Here is a 26,374-nt window from a genome sequence, read left to right as displayed (position 1 = left end):
TTTTCAATCTTTCTCATGGAACGCGATGTCTCAAATTCATGCTGGTATCTTCAGTTCTCAGCTTCACATTCTTTTCATATAGATGTATGGTGTCGCCCCTCTAGCTCAGACAAGGCACTTTTTAGAAAATGTACATCCGTTTCTGGGAACCAATTCCATACGCTAGTAAAATCTGATTAATCAGGGATAGCTTAATATTTGGTGTGATGTCCCAGAGAACCCAGATAACGCGAAACTGAACAAAATCCTTTTATCACATGATGTCTCCCTTCTCACCTAGTCTACTTCCCACTCACATGGCCACTGCCTTTATCTACTAATGGCTAGAGGACAGGATCCGACACTTCAGGAAACCTTACCCATCTCCTGGTCTTAAGCAAAAAAGTACACGTCTCAAGTTGCACCTCACAAAAAAACTTTACAGAAAGAAATAAGTGAATACTCCTGTAGCTACTTTCGTTTTTGTGCTGCAGTGTGCCCCTGCTTAAAAAAGTAAAATCGAATTTAGGTGTTCTACATCTGTTGCCACTTTCGTGTTTTTTTTTAAAATACTTAATTTGTTGGTATTTGAGTAACAATAAAGCAACAACATCATTGCACAGACTGCGACTGTAGACTTATACCACCCCCCCAAACCCCCACCCCTCAAAAACAGTAGTGATTGAGTCCACACATAACGTATACAGTTTATGTTTGCAGGTAAGGTTTTCTTAGCATTGATGGCCACTAGGATTTGGTCTAGGGGACGAGTTCTGTGAGGAGGTTGCATCTATAGTGGAAATCAGATATTCGATGTACAGACCCCAGATGTCTGGGGGACGGGCATGAAGAGGCACGGTTTTTATGAAATCTGTCTCTACATCTTGGCAGTGGGTCACATCTTTAAGCCAGCACTGTAAGGTGGGGGAAGGTCCACGCCCCCATGTTATTGCGATCAGCCTGCACGCTAGGACTAGTAGTAGGCCTGCTAGTTTGTGATTGGGAGGCAGTAAATCTGGTTAGGCCGAGGAGTGCTATAATAGGGTCTTGGATCAGTGGTACTCCGATGATTGCTGCAATTTTCTCCAGCACTGCTTTCCAGAATTGGGCAATGGGGGGGCATAGCCAAGCTAGATGTAGGAAGTCCGCTTCAGGAGTTTTGCAGAGCTCGCATATTGCCAGGATTGCCAGGTTGTGCGAATGTAGTTTCGCTGGAGTATAGTACACTTGGTGTACGTAGTTGAAGTGAATTTGCTTGTATCCGGAGTTCAGTGACACTTTCTGGATTTGACACAGGATGTAGGTCCGGTTGTTGTCTGCTATCGTAGGTTTCAAGGCTTTCTCCCATATCTGTTTAGGTCCCGAGGGTGCGGGTGCTGTATCGTTCAGGAGTGATTTGTAATTCCCCCATGAAGAAGTTGTCACGTGGGTGGTTGTCGGGGGAACGTGGTAAAGTTAGTTTGGAGTGCGTGGTGCAGTCGGAAGTAGATGAACAAGTCCAGAGCGTTGTCACCCCCTTTGTTGCTGGCTTGTTATGGGGTGAGGAATGTGCCTTCAATGAACAGGTTACTCAGTGATTCAATTTGCAGTTTATCCACCCATCTCAGGTATACTGTCTCGGTGGTTAGGGAGATTCCGGTTATGAATTTTGCTGGAAGTAGAGGGGAAAAACTAACCTGGATGCCACTTGTTTGCACAATCCTTTTCCAGATAGCGCAGGTAGTGTGCACTACGTTGGGCGTGGAGCAGGATGTGTGAAGTTGCCACAGGATGGTTGTTCTGAGAAGGTATGGGTTTGCCAATGCCAATAGGGTTGCTCGATTTTCACATGAGGCCTGATGAAGTACGTGGAATACTAATGCCCACGAAACTGGGTGTGAGTGGGCCAGTAGTAGCGTTCCATGTCCGGAAGTGCCAGGCCACCTTTCGCCACCGGCTGGATGAATGTGGTGTATGCTACTCTTGCCACTTTGCCTGCCCACAGCAGATCGAATCCGATGAAGAAACCGCTTTGTCAATAGCAGGGGGATGTTCGTAAAGAGATACAGTAATTTCGGGAGAATCACCATTTTAACTAGGGAAACACAACCCAAAGCGTGAGTGGGAGGGTTTTCCATCTGTTAATTTTAATTTGCAGTGTTTTTACCATTGTCTCATAGTTATCTTGCAGGGTGTCTTGATGAGATCTGGACAGGAAGATGCCGAGATACTTAACTTTCGAGTGCTGCCACCAGAATTTGAAGTCATCCACAAACTCTGAGGTAGCTGATGTTAGAGGAAATATGACCGATTTCGAGAGGTTGGTCTTCAATTCTGAGAAGTTGCTGAACCCGATCACTTTTCGCATGATCGGGTTTAAGTTTTCTGCTGGGTTGTCTATGAACAGAGCCACATCGTCAGCATAGAGGGAAATGATCAGTTTGTGGGGTTCGATGGAAAGGCCTTTGTTCAGATGGCAAGCTCGGAGGTCAGAAGCTAGCAGCTCCATCACCAGTGCGAAGAGTACTGCTGACAGGGGGCAGCCCTGTCCGATTCCCCTTTACAGTTTTATTTCGGATGACTTGGTACTCCCTAGGATGATATTGGAGCTGGGTTTTTTGTATAGGAGGGCGATCAATTTAAGGAAATAATTGCCCAGACCCATGTGCTTGAGAACTTCGAACAGGAATGGCCATTCCACGGAATCAAAGGCCTTTTCGGCGTCAAGTAGGACAGCTATTGCTTGACTCTTGGGACGGATCGCTGCCATGACCCCAAACATTCTCCTGATGCTGAATGTGGTATTGCGGACAGGTATGAAGCCTGCTTGATCTGCGAGCACCAGACCGGGCATCAGGGGGAGTAGTCTTGTGGTGAGGATTTGTGCAAGTATTTTGTTATCCAGATTTAGTTTAGTTTAGTTTATTTGATAATGCGCTCCAAACCCAGGGGTAGCTGGGCGCAGCAGTAACAAGATTACTTAGGCTTAGGTTACATACAGGAGATACATACAGAGGATACATTCCATGAGTTATTAACACATTTACAATACATGACTGCAAGAGGTACAAAAAGTGCGAGAACCTCACGCCACAGGGGGCAATGTGAGAGTCTATAGTCACAATTCGGTCATAAAAGGTAATATATACAGGGAACCTGGTCTAGAGCTGAGGATCAAGTTGTTAGTCGTCTTTGCTCCAGAGCCAACTTTTCACATTGCATCTGAATCTAGAATAGGGTAGATTAGCTCTCAGTGCAGTAGGGAGTGCATTCCAGGCACGGGCAGCTTTAACAGGGAAGCTTGCTCCGCCTGCTTTAGTTAGTCTGAATCTAGGAGTTTCAAGTAGGAGGTGGTTAGAGGCTCTGGTGTGGTGACTAGAGGATTTTCTGGTGAGTCTAGCTGAGATGTAGGGAGGTGCAGTGTTGTTCAGTCCTTTATGGGTGAGAGATAGTGTCTTGAGGAGGACTCTGTCACTGATTTTTAGCCAATGATGGTCTTTCCTGATGTTAGAAATGTGCGCTCTGCGCGGTATGTCCAAGGCTGCTCTAAGAGCGTTGTTCTGCAGTATTTGTATTTTGTTTAAGACAGTTTTACTGGCACCCGTATATAGGGCGTTACAGTAGTCCAATTTGGACATTACTAGGGCATTGGCTAATGTGATGCAGTTGATTTTGGAGAGGTAGGGTCTGCAGGCCCTAATTAATTTGCAGGTGTAGGCTGTGGAGGAAGCCAGGGAGTTGACTTGTTTTTTGAGAGATAATGTGGAATCAAAGCAGAAACCTAGTGTTTTTAACCTCAGTTGCCACTTTTATTATATTGCCATCTATGTTGAAGCCGAGGTAGTTAGGGCTGAGTTTTTTGAGGTTAGAGTCGGAACCCAGGATCAGTATCTCTGTTTTTTCGTCATTCAGGCAAAGGCCGTGAGAGGCCATCCATGCCTGAATGAGGAGGTAAATCTTGTTTACTAGAGCTGTGTCTTTGACAAAGTTGCCAGATAGTGGTATGAGGATCTGCGTATCATCCGCATAATTAGTATAAATTACCCCCAATCTGTCAAGTTTGTCGAAGAGTGGCTTAGTGAAGATGTTGTACATTGTGGGAGAGACACATGAACCTTGTGGGATGCCACAGGTGATTTGTATTGGGTCCGCTAAGGCTAGGGGGGAGAACACTCTCATCGTACGGTTGGCTAGGAAGGATTGTACCCAAGCTATAACTTCACTTGAGAAGTGGGTGGCAGACACTAGGTGGTTGCATAACACTGCGTGGTCCACCAAGTCAAAGGCCGCCGACAGGTCAAGGAGGAGGAGCATAGCTGTTTTACCTTTGTCCTTCAACTCGTCGATTTGTGTTGTGCGGTCAATTAAGGCTGTTTCAGTACCATGTAGTGCCCTGAATCCAGATTGGTTCTTCTCCAGATAGTTTTGGATCTGGAGGTATGCTACTCTGTCAATGATTTTAAGGAGAAATGGGACCGTGGTGATAGGCCTATAATTGGTGGGGATGGCTGGGTCGAGAGTGTTTTTTAAGGAGAGGCAATACCCAAGATTCATTAAGGCTGGTGGGTACAGTGCTGGATCTAAAGGAGGTGTTGATTAGTTTAGAGATGAAGGGTGCTAAATCTCTGGCTGCATCCTTGATAACTTGTGCTGGGCAGCTGTCGCCATGGCAGTTCGAAGGTTTTAGGGATGATATCACCTTTTCAGTTTCCAGAATGGAGATGTTGGTAAATCTGAATGGTTCACAGTTATTTTGTGTGACTGTTGTAGGTGGTTATAGCTGATGGGTAGTATAGGTTCCAGTGGAACTCAAGGACGCTTTCTTATTTGCAATTTTGGATTGTAAGGTGGTGATTTTATTAGTTAAGGCGTTCTGGATACTAGTACACCATCGTTTGTCCTTGGGGATATTATCTATGGGACCAATCGGGTTTTCCATTTCCAGAAGGATGGAAAAGAGTTCTTTGGAATTAGAGTTAGCTTTACTAATTCTCTCATTCAATGTGTCTTTTTTTAGTTTGGATTATTTCCTTCTTATATTTCTTGGCAAGGTGGTCAAGTAGAGTTTTATTCATCGCGCCTTGAAACACTTGGGTATAGGCGCGTTACAAATGCCATATCATATCATATCATACCTCTGAAAGTGTATGCCTCCAGATAGCTTGGAGTTTGCCTTTTCGGATTCGCAGTTCTTTAAGTTGAGGAGTGAACCATGAGTTGAGATGAGATTCTCGTTTACTTTTGCGTAATTTGATGGGGGAAATTATGTCCAAGGCTTTGGTCATAGTATTGTTGAATGCTTCGACTAGCGTATTAGGGTCAGAGTTGATATCGTTGACAGTGAGAGCTGGTAGTAGGAGTGGGAGAAGTTTTTCTGTCGTAATTTCTTTTTTACTTCTAGTTGGCATAGGTGGTGCTGTTTGCAGGTTATCTAATTTAGGAGGCTCTATGGTGGATGAGAAGCAGATAAGGTGGTGGTCGGTCAGGTTTCTGGTAAAATTTTAGAGATGGTGGTAGTACAGTTACGGTTGGCTATCCAGTCTAGTGTGCGTCCTTTAAGGTGTGTAGGGGCTAAGACTTTTTGGGTAAGGCCATGATCGACTAAGATTGATTGGATGGACTGGGCCTGTTTATCCTCATCATCATTGAATCCCTGGTTAAAGTCACCTAATAGTGGGAGCTGGGTGGAGTCTTTGATATTGTTAGTGAGGAGGCTGGATAGGTCGTCCTCAAAGTTGCCTAGTGGGCCTGGTGGTCTGTACACCAGGAGGACAGTTAGTTTCCTGTTGTTGGAAATGGGTATTTTAGTTGAGAGAAGCTCGCATGATGTAATTACTGGGTAGTGTGGGATAAGTGTTACAGCTAACTGAGTTTTGGCAATGATGGCTAAGCCACCTCCCCTGGAGTTGGGGCGGTCAACTCTTAGTATGTTATAGTTATCTGGTATGGCGATCATGAGTGCGGGACCTGCGGCGTCGTGGAGCCAGGTTTCAGTGATCGCGAGTAGATCTAAGTTGTCCAATCAAAGTATATCGGCAATTTCCGTATTATGTGCTATGAGGAACCTAGCATTGATAAGGGCTCCTATAGGGTGGGGGTTATGTTTTTATCTTGGGTGGGTCTAGGATTGGGGAGGTTGGGTTTGTTCTGGATGTGAGGGTCCGTTTGTATTTTAGTACACTTTTCTGCAACTGGGGCAAAACGGTTAGGGTGGGGGGCAGTTTGGGTTGATAAGGAACCTGATGGTCTAGTTCTTTTGTTTTTGAGGTCATATAGACGGGGCAATCGCGCTCTAAGTCACAAGTTTCTCCCTCGCAGGTTGCACGGAGTGGAATCAGTGTGGGCCATTGCTGTGGTGATATTTAGAATGGTCCAGAATAAGGCACAGAGGGTGTATATATGATAAGTCTTGGTATTGTACATATTGGGAACAGTATGGCACAGGGCAGCGAAATTTGTGACTAGAAATGTGTACACATTGACTGAAATGCGCTTTGCAGGGTTTACCTCAATCTGACAATCCCAACAGTGACTAGAAATGCATACAAATTGACTGGAATGCGCACAGCAGGGTGCACCTAAATTTGAAAATCCCAACAGTGACTAGAAATGCATACACATTGACTGAAATGCGCACAGCAGGGTGCACCTAAATTTGACAATCCCAACAGTGACTAGAAATGCATACACAGTGACTGAAAGACGCACAGCAGGGTGCACCTAAGTTTAACAGTGTCATGGATACTCTGAGTGCAGGTTGCTATTGTAGTTGCTAGTGTGGCCAAGAAGTCACGCAGGAGATGACAGTGCAGTTGCCAGGAAGGCACGCTGAGTACAGTAGTGAAAGCAATCACGCAGAGTCAGGGGTGCTTTACATGCGAGACGCTCAGAAAGCCATTCGCCACGAAAAATTCGGACATACTAGATGCAATTTGCTAAACAGGCAATCTGTATTCAGTTTTAAAAAAGTCCGGTAGTGAGCAAAGTTTATGCCAAGTGTATTTTACTCTGAGTGACATTATCTGGTGTACCGTGGTACTCGTAATAATAGAAGGCAGTGAGGACATATAGCTGGCGTTGCTTCATAATGTTAGTGTAGTGGGAGTGTAATTTATTAGGGATATTGGCCTGTATGAGGCACAGTCTTCTTGTGGTTTCCCTGGCTTGTGCAGAAGGAGCACATTCGCCTGGCGAAGAGTAGGTGGTAGTGTTCCCGTCTCCAGCACTTCTTCATATACCTGCAGCAACAGCGGGGCCAGTAGATGGGGGTAGACCTTATAGAATTCGCCGCTTAGACCACCAGGCACTGGAACCTTGGTGTTAGGGAGACTGTTAATTGCGGTAAGAATTTCCTCCAGGGTGATAGGGACATTCAGTGGTTCTCTCGGCTTAGCACTTGTCCAATACAGTTCTACGTTCTCAAGATATTGAGATAAGTCTGCTGTATCGGCGATATATCTGGTGTTATAAAGTTCCTGATAGAAAATGCAGAATACTACCGCGATTTCTTTTTTGGTGTGTATCAATTCGCCCTGTTGGTTTTGAATCCTTTCGACTAGGGTGGGTTTCCGTTCAGCTGCTACCAGTCATGCCAGGAGGGCTCCCAGTTTCTGGCCTCCGCCGTATTGACTGACTTTGTGGCCTCGGGACATAAATAGTTCTCTGTCTGCTGTGGATCTGAAGTTGTCAAGTTCTGCTTTGAGGCCTGCAAGGGAGCCTTGATCATTTCAATGAATGCATCTCTGCTCGAGTTATTTCAATTTGGACTCACTGGCGGCCAGTTCTCTTCTGATTAGCTTTAATATCCGGTTTTCTTTCGCCAGGCATACTCCCCTGACATAGCATTACAGCGTCTCCCAAAGTGTTCTGGTGATGTCACCGACAATTGATTCAGTTCGAGAAAGGATGTTATCTCCATCCGCAGTTCATCAGCGAAGACCTGATCTTGCAGGGATCCAGGTTTAAATCTCCATTGTGGTCTGTCTTTCTGTCCGTCTGCTAAAATGCATTTGAGGGTGACCGTGGAGTGGTCCGATAGGGTCCTAGGTAAAATTTGGCATTGTCCCCATTGGAATTGGCTCTGGAAGGATACCAGCAGATAGTCAAGATGGGAGTCCGTATTGTGAACCCACGAATGGAAAGAGAATTCACGAGATTCCCAGTGACTGTGCCTCCATATGTCAATAAGATTGTACGCCTTGCAGATTTCCCGAATCTGGAGACTTGCTTTGAAGGTGAGAGCCATTGTGCCTTGAGGTTTATCTTTCTTGGGGTCCAGTGGTGTATTCAGGTCTCCTTCCCAAATGATCATGGCTGACCCCACGGCTTCTAGGTGGGTCATCACCCAGTCGAAGTTGTTGGCGCTGTCGGTGTTTGGCCCGTACAAGTTTACCAGGGCAACTTCTTTACCCTCTAGCACTCCCCGTACGAAGAGCGCCCTGCCTTCCTTATCTTTCTCACAGGATATCAGTCTTAACCTTGTCTTTTTATCTATCAGGATAGCAACCCCTCTGGCATACGAGGAGTATGAGGAGAAGTATCTGTGACACCCCCAGTCGCGGGCCCAGCTGTTTTCAGAGCCGGGGAGAAGGTGCGTTTCCTCAATCAGGGCTATGTCAATCTTATGCCTCCAGAGCAGTTGGGATATTTTATGTGTTTTAGATGCCTGGTTGCCTCCCCTGATGTTCCACGTAGCTAGGTTGAACACAGTGCTCCGTGGGTTTCTGTCTTACGGATTTAGTCTGTGCCTCCTCTGGGCGCCATTGTCCACGTGGGTATATTCAGCTGACAGCTAGATGATGGTAATTGGTTAAGCAGGTGTCGTTTGAGGTAATTGGATGGTGGTGTAGTCGGGTGACGGGCGGCGGGTCCGTGGCCTGTGCTTTTCCAAAAACTGAGTATAACTTCCCTTCCTCACACGGGCAACCCCCAACTTGCCGGTAGTCATTCCCTCCCCCCTAAACAAAGTCATTCTGAGTGCTGTGCTTGGGGCGCTAGTGCCTATCCAAGAGCAACGGCTCTCAAGTGGTTTCATTTACATCGCCGGGTTCTGGTGTGACTTCTCGATCGCAGTAGGTCGACGGTAGGTGGGGGCTTCATATGTCATGGTGGGTTCATCCTGGCCCGGTCCTTTCTTTGCAAACGTTGTATTTTTTGGGTTTTCTGCAGCCCAGCCTGTCGAGGAATGAGTTTGCCTCGTCAGCTGAGTTAAAGAATTGAGTTTTCCCATCGTGCTGGAGCCGCAATTTCGCCGGGTACAACATGAGTATGACATTTCATTGACTTATAGTCAGCGTTTGACTCCTGCAAAGGATCTCCTCAATGATTGTACTGCAGGGGAGAAATCGGGGTAAAGCTTGATGTTGTTGCCATCAAACTGCAGGTCTCCCTTTTCTCTTGCTAATCGCAAGATAGTGTCCCTGTCTTTAAAGTTGAGGAGTTTGGTGATGATTGGGCGTCGGGTTGTACCGGGAATGGGCCGGCCAGAGGGTACCTTGTGAGCTCTTTCTACTACAAAGAGCTGTGATAGGGCTGAGATTCCAAAGAGATCTTTGCAAACTTTCTCGACAAACTCTTCTATCTCCTCAGGGATCTGCCTCTCTCTCTCACCCCGACCGGTCTGATGTTGTTGCGGCGTGAGCGGCCCTCTAGGTCTTTGTTTTTGGCGATGACGGTCTTCATCTGGGTTTCCAGTGATGAGACCCTGGTGGCGAGCGAGGCTGAGCTGTCGTCGAGATCTGAGACCCTTTGTTCGACTGTGTCTCATCTGTCGCCGTGTTTGTCTAGGCGATGTTGTAATAGGTCTACCTTAGACGACAGTGCATCGAGATTTGCAGTCTAGGTTACCTATTCCGGCTTTTAGATCGAGTAGGCTCTCCCGGATGTCCACTGAAGTGGTCTCCACTCCGTCTTGCTCTTCCTCCATCATTGAGGACTCGCTTTGGTTGGTTGATTTTGGGGTTTTACTCCCTGCGCCAGGTTCAAAGTTCTATTTCCTTAGGGAAATGTCTGTTTTTCCCATCTTGTAGCAATTGTGCGTGGACTTGGACCGTGATGAGGAAGGACTTGTGCCAATCGGGGTGAATTTGCAGTTCTGGGCACGCTTGAGGGGGTAGTATGTTGTGGTAGTAGTTGTTGGGAGCTTGAGGTACCGTCTGAGGGTGCCTTGAGTATGGTTTAGGAGTTGGTTCTAGTAGTTCTCGTGGTGATAATATGGGGTCCCCTCTGAGGCGAAGAGGGACGCCGTGAGGGTCTTCTTACTAGAGTTTTGAATCCAGAGACTGGTGGAGAGGAAAGATGCCGACGGCGAGTGGTCAGTATGACGTGCAGTTTGTCAAATGTTAGCCGCGCTTCAATACGGTCTAGGAAGGGTAGTACGTCTGTTGCGGAGGTCGCAGAGTCCCTTGGCAATGGTGGAATGCTGCTGTTGGTCTAACCGAAGGGTGGTATCCTCCGTGGCTGGTGTCGGGTGAGCGCTGAGATTTTTGCCGCTGGTGATCTATACAAGGCTTTCGGGCCTGGGTGGTGGATATCTCAGACAGCCCAGGGTTGCCGTGTGGCTGGGCTGCGGATCAGACGGACAGCTTGTCGCCAGAGTCTGATAGGACGCCTGCTTCAGCTTCCAAGAGTTCCATGGGCGCTCTGACATGGCTCCAGATGAGAGAGCGTTTTGTGGGCGCTTCTTGGGAAGCTTAAAGTTGGGGACAAGTTGTCGAGTAGCAGCTGAGCGGTGGTGCTATTGATGGGGCTGTCATTAACGTGGGAGAAGCAGTTGTATAGCAATCAGTTCTGGATGGAGGCTGATATTATCACAGGGTACACAGGTTGCGGGGGGGGGAGGGAGACCGGTGTTGGCAAGCAAGTGTATGTAACTCCAACCTCGTGGTCTTGGCTTCTGCAGTTGTGGAGCGCACCTTGCTTTATGGGGTTGTTCACAATATCCTCAGTAGTGGCGATTGGGGTGAGGGTCTGCGGTGTTCCAGCCGGGTTGGTTGCGTGCCTGTTGGAGCCCCGCCGAGTGCCTACTGGGTGACTCCCAGGCCCTATGGGAGTGCTGGGGCTTGGGTTACCTCTGAATCCGGCTATTTCGTCTTTATCTCTGAAGTGGCGGTGGTCACGGGGGGACGTCAGAGTGTCGCCCGGCCGCCACCTATTAGAGTTGACCGGACAGACCTCTGGTCTTGCTGGAGGTATTCTTACTTGATATCAGTTCTCCGGCCTGTGGTAGACGTGGTAGAAGTAGTGAGTGACGCAGTAATAGTAGTATTAGAAGAGTCACCGGTCTCAGTGATGAACTGAAAGTGGAGATTAAAGAGCAGAAAAGTATCAAGGACAGAATGAGATTTATTACTAAATGAACTCACATTCCAAAGATCAATATTAATTGAAGGTGGCGGCAAGGAGCAAAGAGGGTAAACAAAGTTTGAAAAATATGCAAGAAGAATGAAATGTTGGTGAGTGTGACAAGAGATGAACAGGAATAGAAGAAATCATATAGTTTGAAGCACTGCAAAATGGAAAAAGTAGTAAACTGATAAGTGAAAAGAGGTTATGAAACATGTATTGAACTATCATCTGTTTTGGTGCCTTACAATCCTACTTTAAAATGTGAAAATGTGTTCAACTCCAATACATCTTAAGCTATGGAAACTTTGCAATAACTTCAATTCTATTAAATCTAGAATTCCTAAAACCTATAAGATTAATAAATGGTATACTGCCTCTCTTAGGGCTTTTAAGAAGGATTATTGAGAAAAAAAAAAGTTTGTTATAAAAATTGTGTCAAACCCCTTGGGTATCGCTTCGTCCCTTATTCCATCTCTTAAAATAGCAAACAATCTTAATGAATTTTTTATGGATAAAGTTAATACTATTTGTACTATTTGTTCAAATATTAATGCACAGCTCCCCACCTTTCAACCTGCTTTCCCAATTTGGATTTCTCACTAGCTTCTTCTGAGCAATTTAATTTCACTCCAGTTTCTTCAGAAAACATTTTCCCTCTAATTTCAAATCTATAACCTTCACATTTTAAGTATGATACCCATTCCCGCCCGCCTGGCTAATCGGCATGTTCGCAAACCTAGCAATCTTATCACTAGTTTTGTTAACTCATCCTTTTCACAAGGCATGGTCCCCCATGGCGCTTAAGAAATCCTTTTTGACCCCGCTATTGAAGAAATCGACATTGGACCACAATGTACTTGTGAACGATTGCCCAATTGCAGTTATGGCTGGCCAAACTCTTAGAAAAAGTTGCCACTAACCAACTACAGAAGTTTATGGAGGCTCACAATCTTCTTCACACATTTCAATAAGGCTTTAAACCTTGTTATAGTATGAGACAGCGCTCATTACGGTACGGGATGACATATGAAATCTGCCAATGAGGGTGATCTTGGTGTGCCGGTCATGCTCGACCTATTGATGGCATTTGACACAGTTGACTTTGACATCCTTAAATCTAGGCTGTCTGAGGTCACATCTGGTGGATCACTCATTAAAATGGTTCTCATCCTTCCCTTCAGTTCCAGGTTAAAATTGGCACTTTTTACTTCACCTCACTTACTCTCCCTTTAGGTGTCCCCGGGGGTTCCTCCGTTTCAACTTTGTTGATTAAGATTTGTATCTGACGGTTACTGAGTATCTTCACTAAGTTTGAGTTTAGTTATCACTCTTCTGCAGGAGATACTCGGATTTATGTCTGGATTAATGATACAACAGATTCAAGACAAATGATTTGTGACTGTGCTCAAGAAATTAAAAGCTGGATGTTAGCTAACAAGCTTTAACTTAGCCCACTCTAAAACAAAGGTCATTCTGTTGCGCCTTATTTGGCATGCCTACAGCCTTCTCGCATAAAGTAAATAATTTAGGCTGTATGTGGCAGTCTAATCTGACTTACAATGTGCAGGTTACTGAGATGCTTAAATCCATTTACTATCGGATTAGACTCCTGCAACCCATCCTTCCGCTAATTTCTGAGAAAGATCCACCAGCGGTTGTAGGTGCACTGGTTAACTCCAAGCTTGACTACTGCAACGCTGTACTAGCTGGGATCTCGGCAGGTCAAATCTACCGGCCTAGGGAATGCTCAGAATGCAGCAGTCCGGCTCCTTTTTAGACTACCCAAAAATGTATCCGTCTTCTTCTTGCCGCTTACTCCATTGGCTGCCAGTACATCAGACAACGCTTTTCAAGGTTCTCTATGTCGTGTTTAAGCGCTTTCACGGTCTGGCCCCCATGCACCTGGCTTATAAAATCACCCTCCATCATTCAGGTCAAACCCTCCACTCTTCTGCTCAAAAACTATTGGTAGTACCTTCATCTCATTTCGTCCATAGTGGCGATAGATGCTTTGCCGTATTTGGCCCTCAGGCTTCGAATGCTCTCCCTTCTGATCTCCAGAATACTTTGTTTCTTCGTAAGAAACTTAAAACTTCTCTTTCTACTTAAGTCTTCTATGTGGTTTCTCTTTGTGGCGCCTGTTAACATCTGCTCCCAGATACAGTTTCTATTTGGATGTCCGCCTCTGAAGAACTAGTGCATTATAAATAAACAAATCAAACAGGAGTGTGGCGACTCTAAGGGTGCACCCATTAAGAAAGCCAACACTAAATTCAAGTCTTACACTGGAACAAAAACTGGAGTGCGGAAAATGGTTTCACAGTCCATTCAAAAAATACAGTACAGCAATGGGGATTGTGAACAAAGTCCCTTGCTCACGGGTTCTTTTAAAGACCAAAAAGGCAGAGAACTACCCCGTCACAATGCCAATAAGCAGGCCCCCCAGGGAATCAAAGTGGAAAATCCAAAACAGAGGAGGTAGGCAAAGGTGAAAGGGCTCAGATCCCTCTCCGCACACTAAGCAGAGAATGTCCTCTACATGCATGCATAAATGTACATAATGGCTGGCTTTCTATGAGAAAGGAGTACATCCAGGACATTGTAAAACAAATCCCAGTCCTTGTATCTATGCCTTTCAGTAGCCAAGCATGAAGGTTTCAGGTAGCAGATGATCGGGTTGAGAACCTGCTCCTCTGACCCTCAGAGGAGGTCCACCTTCGATGAAAGGTGCCAGGGAGGGCAGATGGACCTATCCATCAGCACAGTGTGCCATGTATTCTGGCCCCAGCCAGGAGTAATCAAAACCAGCATGGACCCAAACAGGTGCAGTCTCCTGAGAGCCAGCAGAATGACAGGGATAGGCGGGAATGCTTAGAAGAGGTCGAAGTCAGACTCAACCATCAGTGCATACCCAGAGCTCCATGACAAGGAAATTCCTTAGAGCAGAACTAGCACTTAAGATTGACAAAGGAGGTGAAGAGGTCAACTTGAGGAACCCACCACATGGAAAAGATCTCCTCCAGAACATCCCGGTAGAGCTCCCACTCGTTGGAGGCCGAAATCGATCTGCTCAAAGCATTTGCCATGATTATCGCTGTCACAGCTAAATGGGCCAGAGTTAGAACCACAAGATTTTCGAGAGCCATGAACCACAGTCGCTGTGCTTCTGAAAACAAGGGCAAAGATCCCCCTGGCTCACTTGTTGAGGTAATGCATTGCCACAGTGCTGTCTGTTAGGACAGCACACACCTGCCCCACACCAAGGGGAAGAAGGCAATCGGGCCAGTCTCATCACCGCAGCACCATTCAATTGTTGTGTTCTTGGGCTTCCGTCGGAGACCAAAGCCCACTCACCATAAGGTATAACAGGTTATTGTCCCGACCCTTTAAGGACAGATCCATAACCACTGTCAGTTTCACTCCCAGAAAGCTGTCACCTCAGGGGCCACCATGTGAGATCCCACGACATGCAGTCAGACTCACAGCAGTTCTGACATGATGCCCTAAAACTGAGACCAGTAACAACAGAGCACCCCACCTGAGCTACCCCATATGTAGCTGTGCCTCTGGCACCAGCAGAAAGCATGAAGCCATGAGTCCAAGAAAAGCAGGGCCTCGATCAATCCTCTGGGATTGGAAGATATGAAACATCTGTACAATGTTTGCCACTTGTTCCTTGGGAGGGAAGGCCGTGCGTAGGTGAATGTTGAGACCACACTGATAAATAAGAGACTAGACGACAAAACATGGTCCGTATAAAAGTTCATGGAGGAGCCAAAACTATGCAACAGGCTACCTGGGTGGTGCTGATGTGCTGATGCCGGTTTGGGTAGTGACCCTGGACAAGCCAGTCATCCAGGTAGGGGAAGAAATGTATTTATTTCAAATTTATGTAAAGCACAAATAAGGCACAACTGCATCTTAGTGCTGTACAAATTTAATACTACAATAAAACTATAAAAACCATACGGTAAAACCTAGAAAACAAAATAACAGAATATTCTGAACACCATCTGACCTTAAAATAACAAATAAAATACAGAGTTCCACAGCCATGTTTTAAACGCATTCCTCAGTCTTAAGTACTCTAGAATCTTGCATAGATTAGGTAGCAGGGAATTCCAATATGATGCTTCCGCACTTAAAGGATCTTTTCATAGAAAATACACCAATACATTTTAAAACTTCTAATTGAAGAGAATCCAGACCATGTAGACGTCTAGTTCCCCCACAGATCTTTAGTTTTACAGCTAAATAAGAAGGGGTTTGAAAATGAATTGCTTTGTAGACAATACATAATAGTTTAAATGTGATCCTCTCTTTTAATAACAACCAATAAAGAGACTTCCCCACCTCCCTGGCACTTCTGCCCTTCCCTCTACCTGCACTTGCGCGATCTGAACGGCACAAGGCCTAGTAAGATCGTTATTTTGTCCTCCCTTTGTTTCCTCCTGCTTGTCTTGTCGCACCTAGAAACACTTATGTTCAGGCACATTATAAATGCCATATCATGTCATTCTAGAACGCAGGGTGTAACCCAACGGTTTTGCAATGTGAGAAAACTCTGAGGAAGACACCATCATTTTTGTATTCAGAAACCAACTGCAATGTGTATATTGACAAGGAGAGTGAGAAAAGGAAAGACACTCTGGAGTTCCGGAGTGATTACATTTCAAGAAGTGAAAAGACATCTGTGTTTCAATGTCCAATAGGCCATCACAAAGCTGCAACATTTCTCTTTCTGTACAGATCCTGAGATACAACCAAGGATCATCAGCATATTGGTGCATATCAACTTGTGCTTTGCCGGCAAATTGTCCCAAGTTGCCAAGTATAAATTAAAAAGCAATAGTGAGAGGATTCAGCCCTGAGAAAGTCAAAATGGTAAAACGGGACGGAATGAGTTTTACCCACGACTACCATCTGCCTTCTAGTCCTAAAAATTGAACAAAACCAATCAAGGGTCATACACCGAATCCCCATACAATAACATTTCAATCGTATCGAAAGCTACAGACAAGTCAAGTAAAATTAGCAGGAAGGTACCAAAATACACCAAAGCTCTGTAAACGTAATCTAGAATGTGTAAAGTAGCTGTTTCCGTATTACAGCCAGGTCAGAATTCTGACTAAAATGGGGATAATAATTTTTGGTCAGTGATCCAGTTGTTCAAATGGCATGAAAAACTCTTTGGCCCGGTGGCGAGCCACAACCACTGCCAGCAGTTTTGTGAAGATTCTGGTGCAGAATAAAGCTGAACTGAAGAACTTGAATTTATAGTGGGGCGATCCCACTATGAACGCCAGATACTTTATATGTTTTTGATGGATCAGAACATGGGAGTAGGCATCCTGAAAGTTCATGGACGCCAACCATTCCTGGAGATCAATGACTTGGAAGATCTGGGCTAAAGTGATCATCTTGAACTTGTCCTTGCAGAGACATCTCAATAGCATTAGAACCAGAATGGGAAATAAGCCCCCATCCTTGTATGGGACCATAAAGTAAAGAGAATTCCAAATCATGCCTCATTCTGAACAGGCACGAGTTCTATGGCACCCGTCCTCAGAAGCTAACATACCTCCCATAACAAGAGAGTGCTGGGAGGAAAAGAGGGGCTGGTCGGAGGATGGTCTCTAGGACATTGAGCAATGGGAAGACCCTGTGTCACGACCTGCAAGGCCCAAGCGTCCAAAGTGGTACGATACCATTCCTCGCTCAGCAGGAAGATTCCTCCAGCCCCCAATGGGTGTCATGATCTCTGCTTCCAAAAGATCAGGACTTTCCCGACTCCCTTGGAAGCAGACCCATAACCCCGGTTCCGAGTGCCAGCCAGTCCCAATTGGGACCTTTTGGACCCTGTCCTGGCGCCAGTGGCACCAGGCTCATAAAGATGCCCAGTCCCAGCGCTGGAAGCGCCGGGCTCATAATGCTTGGGTGGACTTACCTGCAGCAGACCATGCTGCTTACTTACCTGCCAGTTGAACCCCTGATCCTCTTCTGTTTGGGACTACTTTTCCTGTTGGGTGGGGCAGAAGCCACTCCCTAGGTTCAGAATACTGGAACTCTTCTGGAAAGCAGGAACTCTTTTCTTACCTAGGCGTGGCTGTGGAAGGAGACACCTAAGCACTACAGGAGGCTATTTAAACCACACCCGATGGATGAATCTTGCTTTGTGTTATTCTGCATTCTCTGCAGCAGAACGCTCATCGTGTCTTCTGCTTCTGATCCTGGGCCTAGGGGAACAAAGGCTTACCATCCTGGAATCCAGTCTTCAGCAGCACCTGTAAAGACAAAGAAAGAATAGGTTAGCACTACGGTCTTCAGTGGCAGCGCATCTCTTACCTGGTCCATCGGCTGTCACCAACGCCTCGCGCTGCATTCCGGCATCTGAAAGACAAAGGCTTACCTACTCTTCGCATGCTCCGGAGGTCTTCGCACTGCATTCCGGCATCTGAAAGACAAAAGCTTACCAGCTCTTCGCACGCTCCGGAGGCCTTCGGCGCTGCATCCCGCATCTGAAAGACAAAAGAAGGTGCGTTTAAAGACATTAGGCAACTTTATTACTCACGTGCCATTACTCCTTCCCACGCCGAATCCAGTGGGTATTCCAGCACCCTTCAGCTTCTCTAAAGCTCCGAACTTGTACCTGCAAGATAAAAGGGACAGTTAGTGCGCATCGTGAAGCAGGCTACAAGCGCTTACTTACGTGCTTCCAGGCGCTTCTATTCCTCACGCGGGTTCGATCCTCAACTCTCATCAGCCCGCCATCCGCCATCGCCGGAACCCTGCAAAACAAGAGATATCATTACAAAAGACATTTGAAGTGCACCGTTCGTGCAGTTAACGACGGACAGCAGTCCTCTGAGGTCAAGAGGCCTGCACCCTTATCCAGTGAAGAAACTGGTTACGGCACCCTGCCCCGAGGCAGATGGAGAGCTTGGCGTTCACTTACCTAAGGTGAGGGCGTTAACCTTTGGGGTTCTACAGGAGAAGAGAAAGGGAAGAGGAGAGAGGCACCCAATAACCCCAGTTCATTAATCCCATATTTTCTATCTGCAGACATCTTACTCTTCGAGTCAGACATACAGTGCACAGAGGTCCAGCCCAAAGAGCCAACCGTGTGTTACACATCACCTTTGAAGATACGGCATTCACCCAGTCAAGACCGGCGCCTCTGCGGGAATCAGGTGAGCGTTACAATGGGATACAAGAGGAAATCCTCTTAACAAGGTCTTCACCCCTCGGGTTGAAGACGACACAGAGCTCCCAACCTCTTCCTAAGTGAGGGGACGGGTTGGCTGATCCCTGCCATAGTGGGCATGAGAGGGGAAAGGTATAAAAACTAATTTCTCTTGGTATGGGAGTAGAGGGCTGTCTAACAGCTAATCCCAGTGGCTTCACTGTGGCTTTTGAACACACATTTCTGAAGTGAGTTTTCAGACTGGGCTCTGGAATAATTTTGCACATCAAAAGGCATGTCCAGGACCTTTGTCTGAACATCTGGAGCGAACCCTGAAGTTCTCACCTTATTCAGGAGTTTCATCCGATGACTGTACCCCTGGCCAGAGCACGTGCAACACAGTCAGTTGAGTCAAGGCCTGTCTGCAGGATCTGGCATGCCATCCCTTTGCAATCCTGTACCAGGGCATTAAATCCCTCTCTCATATCTCCTACTCAGAGATTTCTAGGCACTTCAGGCACCACAGAGTCACAAGGAGCATTAATTGCCCCTCAAGGTCAGAATGCCTGAGGCAAACACTTTGGGCCCCCAAGCATCCGGATTACTTACTCTCCCTTTCAAGATACAAAGAGGGGAAGCTTGTGGTCGTAAGGCTGGCTGTCGTGGCCTGAACCATCAGGGTCAATGGGGAGACATGGGTGGAAGAAAAGCTGGATCAAAGGGTGTCAGGAAGTGACTCTTCTCATGCAAGCCTGGGAGGTTGGCTCCTCCCAGGCCTGCATGAGTGGGGATTGCACTGCCTGGTTGAAGGGCAGCAAAGTCTCCCATTTAGGGCCTTTTTTCAGGATGTCCGTTTACTCAAACTGGACCTTTGGTCTGGTCAGTGCCGACAAACCCAGAGTTCTCCACAACCTTGGACATCATCTTCTGAAAAAGATGTCCAACTCTGGGGAGGTGTCAAGGCTGCTCACCTCCAGCAGGTTGGTGGCCACATCCATAAGATCTTCCCTCTCGCCACATTATTCCTATGGGTAGTATCTCACCTCTCTAGGTCAAAGTGGTTCCCAACCCAAATGGAATAGGATCACTTCCGCTTCAAAGACATCTGACAACTTTGTCATGAACTTGCCCATAGGAAGAGGAACATATTCCAGAGGTGCTTTGGCAGTGCCAACCAGTGCCAAAGATGCAGAGGCAAGGGGTCCATGTCAGAAGCTCAACGCCCCAAAAAGGGGGAGCAACCCTGTGCCGGCCAGGGTCAAAGACCTTTGGAGCTGGGACTGAGCCCATAGGCATGTGGCCACAGGCTTGCAAGAGGCCCCTGCCAGCTCCTTAGAGCATGGTGGGCCCAGTTGATGCAACCCGCATCGAGTCTAAAGCCGCTGATGCATTGAAAAAGATGTTGAGCATCTTTACACTCCTGCGGAGTGGCAGAATGGGTGTTACGCTCACCTGGCTCCCACAGGGGCGTCGGTCGGACACAGACTGTTGTGGTCTCCACCAACGTGATGCGTAGTGCAGAGATGACTGACTGGACTGGCCCTCCTAATCTTGTCTGCTTGACCCGCAGAAGTATTCTCCTGCAAGTGGAGGGATGGATTTAGCCACCCGTGGATTCAAGTGATGGCACTCCCACAGTCCTCCCCACTAATCACCTCCGAAGTGCCCTCTCAGCAATCTCACCTTATATTCTTGAAAGATGAGATCTCCATCCTGCATGGATTGCAGGGGCGCGTTGATGCCAGTTACTTCACTGGTTTGAAGGCGTGGGAGAGTTCCGGAGGGTATTGACTCTGAGGTTCCTGGCGAGGACCAGTAAGTATCAAGTTCATAGAGTTCAATATGTCCGATGTTCACTCTTGTTCCCCCCCCTTCCTTCCTTCCTTCCTTGTCTTGCAGCTGAGTTTGTGAGAAGATGCTCTTGTGGTAGCTGGTGGCGCTCAGGTAGAGTCTGTATTACCTGATGCTGTCCAGTAAATGTTGCACATGTTTAACGTGTTGATTTCTCTCTCTTTGCAGGTGCGGCACATGAAGATGTGGAGAGTTATAGAATAATGCCTCCGGTGGTAAATCAGGTAAATCTATGGTGATAAGAGTTATATTTGTTGGTTTTCTTGGCTCACCTTGTTGTTTTCTTTTGTCCCCCAGGTACCGGAGTTCGGCGAAGAAATGATGGAGGCAGCGCAGAATCGATAGATGCTGCGAGGACTGGTGAGTATGGCGCGGCACTGCAGCTGGAGATGCGACGCGTACTGAAATGATTTTCTTTCCAGGTCCGGAGGCGAGATGGATCCGGAATCAGGTGAGGAATTCGAAAATAGTTTGTTTTCTAACCTTGTCCTTTTCTTTCCTCTTTGTTTTAGGAGTTTCAGATTGAGGCGGGCGTGGCAGAAGACTGGATCCTGACTGCAGGCACACGCTGCTGGATGCAGAATAACGCGAAGCGTGTGCTGCTGTTCGGGCGTGGTTTAAATAGCCTCCAAAGTAGTTCCAGGTAAGAAGTTCCCCAGACCCACGCCCGAGTAAATAATAGTCCCTGTAATAAAATAGTCCCATCCAGGCCTCACGTTGGCTTGGACTCACTTGCAGCATGGTCTGCATCAGGTAAGTAAAGTCTATGAGCCTGGCGCCTTAGGCGCCAGGACTGAACCCAAACAGCCCCCAGCCGGGGCTGTTGGGGTTTTAATAAGAATCTGGATGCCTGCTCCCGGAGCTGATGGGCTTGGTCCTGATGCCCGGGGGTAGGCATCATGACAGCAGGTCAGAAATGGTACCTGTGGGGCCAAATCATCCAAAGAGGAAACGGCGACCCATCTTCGACAGAGAAGAAGAAGAATAGTGTGGTACCCCTTGGGGGTGCTTGTTCATCTGATCTTTCTGGGTCAGGGAACGATCTTCCTCTCTCCTTCACTCTGCTTCCGGATGGATCCCTTGTGTCACCCCTGTGACAAAATTATAAGTTACTCACCGTAGTGACTAACATACTCCTATTCCATATTCGCCTTTCCTCCATACTACATGGGCGTCCCTTGCTAGGGATGGGGGACGGAACCTTTTTCACCAGAAAAATCACCTTCCCCTTTAAATTAAGATGTGCACGGGGGCACGGGCCTGGGAGCATGCGCTCCCCTGACTCCGCCGACCGGCGTTACTCCTCAGTCCCCTTTGATGTGTTAACAATATTAACATTGCCGAATGACACCAGTTGTATTAGGGGGAGGATAGTGGGACGTATGGAGGAAAGGGGACTATGGACTAGGAGTATGTTAGTCACTACGGTGAGTGACTTATAATAACTCCTACGCCCCGTCCCCTTTCCTCCATACTGCATGGCCTATTACAACTGAATGTAGCCCCAGCGTGGAGAGTTGCCCCTCCTAAGAAAACAAGTTCCTTAAGACTGCCTGAACAAATGCTGCATCTGACCTGGAGCCGGCATCCAAGCAGTAGTGCTTGCAGAAGGCCAAGGGTGTAGCCCATGTATGCGCCTTGCTGATAACCTGCCACAGCACGTGCCTTTGTAATGCGACAGCTGTGGCCTTGGCTCTGATTGCATGGGCATGCATGTTCGCTGGAAGTTGTTTTTGCTGCCCCTCATAAGCCTCCTGGATGGCCGAAACCATCCACCTTGCTATGGAAGCCTTGGAGGACTGACAGCTCAGCTTTGACCCAATAAAGGTTCTGTCCAGGTAGAATTTTAGATCGCGTCTGGCATCTAGACAATGCAGTACTCTCTGAGCATCACCCTTTGGGTCCATGGTGAAAGTTGGTAGCACTATCTCCTCATTCAGGTAGAAAGAGGAGACAACCTTAGGTAAGAATGCGGGGTGAGTTCTCAGCACCACCTTGTCCTTATGAAAAGTAGTATAAGGCTCTGAGGCCACCAACTACCTAGATTTCAATGATCCGGCGTGCCGAGGTGAGGCCCACCAGGAGGCAATCTTGATGGCGACTATCCTGATTTCCGCGGGCACAATCGGTTCGTATGGCTTGTGCGCCAAGGCGCCCAAGACCACGTTGATGTCCCACACAGGGTGTGGTTTCTTGATGGGCGGGTAAAGCCTGGTCAGGCCAGGCAATTGTCTTTTAAACACGGGTTAGAAGATGAAAATACCTCCTCCTCCGAGTTCCTGTAGACTCCAATAGCCACCAGATAGGTGCAGCATGTGTCTACCTGCACCCCTGAGTGTGCGATGTGCGCAGAGAATGAAAGCACATCGTCCAACCTGCAGGTCAATGGATCGACCTCCTTGGATTCCCCCAGTGACAAAACCTAGTCCACTTGCTTTTGTACTGGCCCCTGGTAGCATCGCTCCTAGCCCCCTGTATAATGTCTAGGTTAGCTTGCGAAAGCTGCACATACCTCAGTGTGACTTGTTTAGGAACCACGCTGCAAGGGCTAACTTCTGAGGGGCGGGGTGGATGACCGTCCCTCCCTGTTGAGAGAGCAGGTGGGCTGGGCCCAGCAGAAGGTGCACCGGGGCCTTATCCAACAGGTTGAGTAGTTCCGTGAACCATGGTCTTGCTGGCCACCACAGAGCTATCAGGATGATACGAAGGTGCCGGGCCTCCCAGATCTTGCAGATTAACCAGCGGAACAGGGGGGGGGGGGTTGGAGGCAAGGCATACGCATTCATGTCGTCCCACTGGATCTGCATCGCACCACCCAGAGAGGACCAGCCCTGTCCCTGCCAGGACGTGAACTGGGTGCCCCTCCTGTTGTACCAGGTGGCGAGTAGATACACCTGAGGATCATGGGTTTTAATTTCCAATACAAGGTTCTACCCTTCGGCCTCAATTCCGCTCCCAGGGTCTTCACACAACTGATGAACGAGGTGGCAGCCCTACTCAGGACCCAGGGTCACCACGTCTACCCATACCTAGATAACTGGATCTTCTCCTTAACCAGGAGTGCAGAGACTTATGTAGCTGATGATTATTGTGCCTTGGAATAGAGCAAAGCCGCAGCAATCACTGAGGAGTGTGGCTGGGGGTGCACCAACAGCAAGAGAGGGTCGCCCTCCAGTTGCCTAAACTCGGCGCTGAAGTGCCTATTGGTAGGCTGTGCAGAGTGTGGTTTGAACCATCCTTTTTTTGCAAGCGCCAACACGTCCCTTTTGCATTGGAATCCACATTCTAGCCATTTGGCGTAGAGGGAGGACTTCTGCCAGTACACCAGCCTCTGGTTGGTCAGCTTCCGGCTGAGTCACCCCCAAATACTCGGCCAGGCCAGGAAGCGGTTTGTGAAAATGCCTTGGCCAACAAGGGCATGTCTGGGTCCTCCTCCTCATGCGTGTCCGCCAAAGTGTCCTGTTGGTCTGGTGCAGCTGGAGGAGTGCTGGTCAAAGGTGGCTACGGCGTACGGTCAGGCGCCGGAGGCTGCTGTGGCAGCGGATACAGGGCTGCTGTGACTGGAGTAGGCATGGGAGCCGGTATCATGGGGATTGGTGCAGGTAGCTCGGGCTGCAATGGACTCGGAAGCGCTGGACCCAGGGGCGGGGTGGCCGGGGGTGCTAGCAGCAGTACCAGAGAGAGCATGTCCCTGATAACATCCTGGAGGATGATGCCCATTTGCGGAGACTTCATAAGAGTCAGGAATTTTTCAGAAAATGTGTCTTCACAGGCCAGAGGAGAGCTTGATGGAGCGGGCGTGGGGCCCTGAGGTTGTTACGGCCTGTGCACACTCTGTCTTGCTGTATGCGGGGTGTATCTGCCCTGTGATGCTGAAGGATATGCCGTGGGCCACGTGCCAGGTGATGTCCAGTCCCACCTGGAAACTTGTTTCCCTACCTGGCCCCCCAAAGGGGGATGGTATCAGATGAGCCGCCATTTTGTCTGGCTATATGCCATGTTCCTGTGTCATGACGCTTGCTGCGCTGGGCCCGAGCTCCTCCAAGACTCTAGGCGGTGGAGGTTAAGGCCTGGCCCCCTCCAGGACTCTTGGCGGTGGAAGTTGAGGCCTACCCTGCACCTCAGGATGGGGCCTGGTAGACAGAGTGCTCTTGACTGTGGCACAGGCGCCCCCTCAGACATCTGTCCGGTACCAGGGCACAGCGCCTCGGGTTGAAACCCCGTAATAGAACCTTGTGCTCCCTCAGCGTAGTCACCGGTAGGATCTCGTGACCCCTCGGCCTGGTGGCCGGTAGCTGAAGCAGCCTCAATAACTGCACTGGTACTAGGACCTGATAGGTCCCTCCCGCTCGTGCGCTTCCTGGGGAAGGAGTCGCCCTTGCGGGGTGCGGATGAAAACAGTGCCCCTACCTTGGGCCTGGTCTTGTGCTTGACGAATTCCTTTAAATCCTCTGGAGGTGACCTTCCAAAAAGCTCCCTCCAACTGGCTAGTCTGTTCTTCAGAGCGCGTGATGCCAGCGCATTGCACGCGGAGCAGCCCTCCCAGCTGTGGTCGGGACCAAGGCAGTGGTGGCAGAGAGCGCGGGGGTCGGATGTAGGGAAAAGCCCCTCGCAGGCTGGACACCTGCTGAAGCCCGTTGACGTCGACATGCACCGGGGAGGAGCGTGGCACCAGAGGACAGAGGTACCTTGATTAAAGACAAGAAAAAAGACGACAAAAGGACTTCTCTGGGGAAGAGCGTGTGGAATTACTAGGCCGGAGGCATAACCCAGGAGCGCTGATGAAAGCGGTCTGTTCCCATCGATGTGGAAAAGAGGACTGAGGATTGGTGCCGGTGGGCGGAGTCAGGGGAGCTGCGCCCCCGCGCGCATCTAAATTTAAAGGCAAAGATGATATTTCTAGTGAAAAAGGTTCCGTCTCCCGTCCCTAGCGAGGGACGCCGATGCAGTATGGAGGAAAGTGGACGGGACGTAGAAGTAAGGTAGAGTTTAGCTGCCCGCTTAGGCCTTTGAGTGCATGGATTGGAAAGCCTGTGCGGTTCAGAGGAAAACAATTGTCTGATGTAATCTGAGCAGGGCTTGAAGTCCCAGGCCTTACTGGAGGACATGGCACAGCCAATAGTGTTACAAAGCAGAGATACTAAGGCGTAAAGAGTGTGTGGAAAAAATAACTGAGGTCCTGGAGCGCTGCAGCGCCATTTCCACTGGCTCCAATGTCACATACAGTGCAGGGTCTGTAGAGGAGCAGACACGGAGCTGTGCTGCACCCGCTGGCAGTGAAAATGTTTACGAAGGCATCTTGAGATAGAGTATCATAAATGAGAAATCCAGGGGATGAATGAAGCCATACAAAAGATACATTGCATGCAAGCAGAGGAATTCTGAGGGGTTAAGAGCTTGATGGGTGAAGAATTTTGATCACTTTTTTGTATCTCATGTTATTTTGCTTCATTTCTACCAGTTAATGAATGTATAGCTTATTTCAGTTTCCAAACTACATCATGGCCTTACCTGCTGAACAAGAGATCTGGCTTCATCCGACACATACTCTGGCATACACAAAAAGGTGTGGGTGTTTATTCCGGAGGGATGGCAGTCAACCAGGGCCTGAAATAAACAGCAGGAAAACAAGCATTTATCACCAATGGAACACATGACACGCTATATTGTATGGTGTACATTCAGCATGCAATAGATAACTTTCCCTACAGCGATATAATGGAATGATGCATCCAAGTACATTGCATACACGGATTATAAGCCTACAGTAAATCACACAGGAGTTTCGTGACCAAATGGAATAACGGGCTGACGGCAGAGTTCCTTTATAAGGTCACTGAAACCCAAGATAACTTGCATTATCGTTTTTATGCACAGTAGTGGGTATTTTATTCCTATAACGCGTGGCAGGCCCAACTTTAACTTTAATAATTGGTCTCCTGCTTAATGTAATGCAAGATCTTCTAGTTGATGACCCATATAATCAAATTACAATCTGTTTGGTTGGAAAAAAACACGGCAATTGAAATGTGGTGT

At 47.9% G+C, this 26,374-nt stretch overlaps 1 protein-coding gene across 4 annotated transcripts in view; it reads right to left on the bottom strand.

Moving 5' to 3' along the window:
• RPS6KC1 (ribosomal protein S6 kinase C1) overlaps window positions 1-26,374 on the bottom strand; it is a 1,976,431-nt gene that overhangs the window by 84,496 nt on the left and 1,865,561 nt on the right. For all 4 annotated transcript variants that reach the window (XM_069608548.1, XM_069608549.1, XM_069608552.1 and 1 more), the window contains one exon: window positions 25,850-25,945. In XM_069608548.1, coding sequence (XP_069464649.1) covers window positions 25,850-25,945 — 96 coding nt within the window. The remainder of the gene's footprint in view (window positions 1-25,849; window positions 25,946-26,374) is intronic.

The sequence above is a fragment of the Ambystoma mexicanum genome, chromosome 4q (genome assembly GCF_040938575.1).
Source record: "Ambystoma mexicanum isolate Mex_15411 chromosome 4q, UKY_AmexF1_1, whole genome shotgun sequence".
NCBI classification, from domain to species: domain Eukaryota; kingdom Metazoa; phylum Chordata; class Amphibia; order Caudata; family Ambystomatidae; genus Ambystoma; species Ambystoma mexicanum.
The sequence above is the reverse complement of the archived record's forward strand: the minus strand, read 5'-3'. Positions and strand labels throughout refer to the sequence as shown.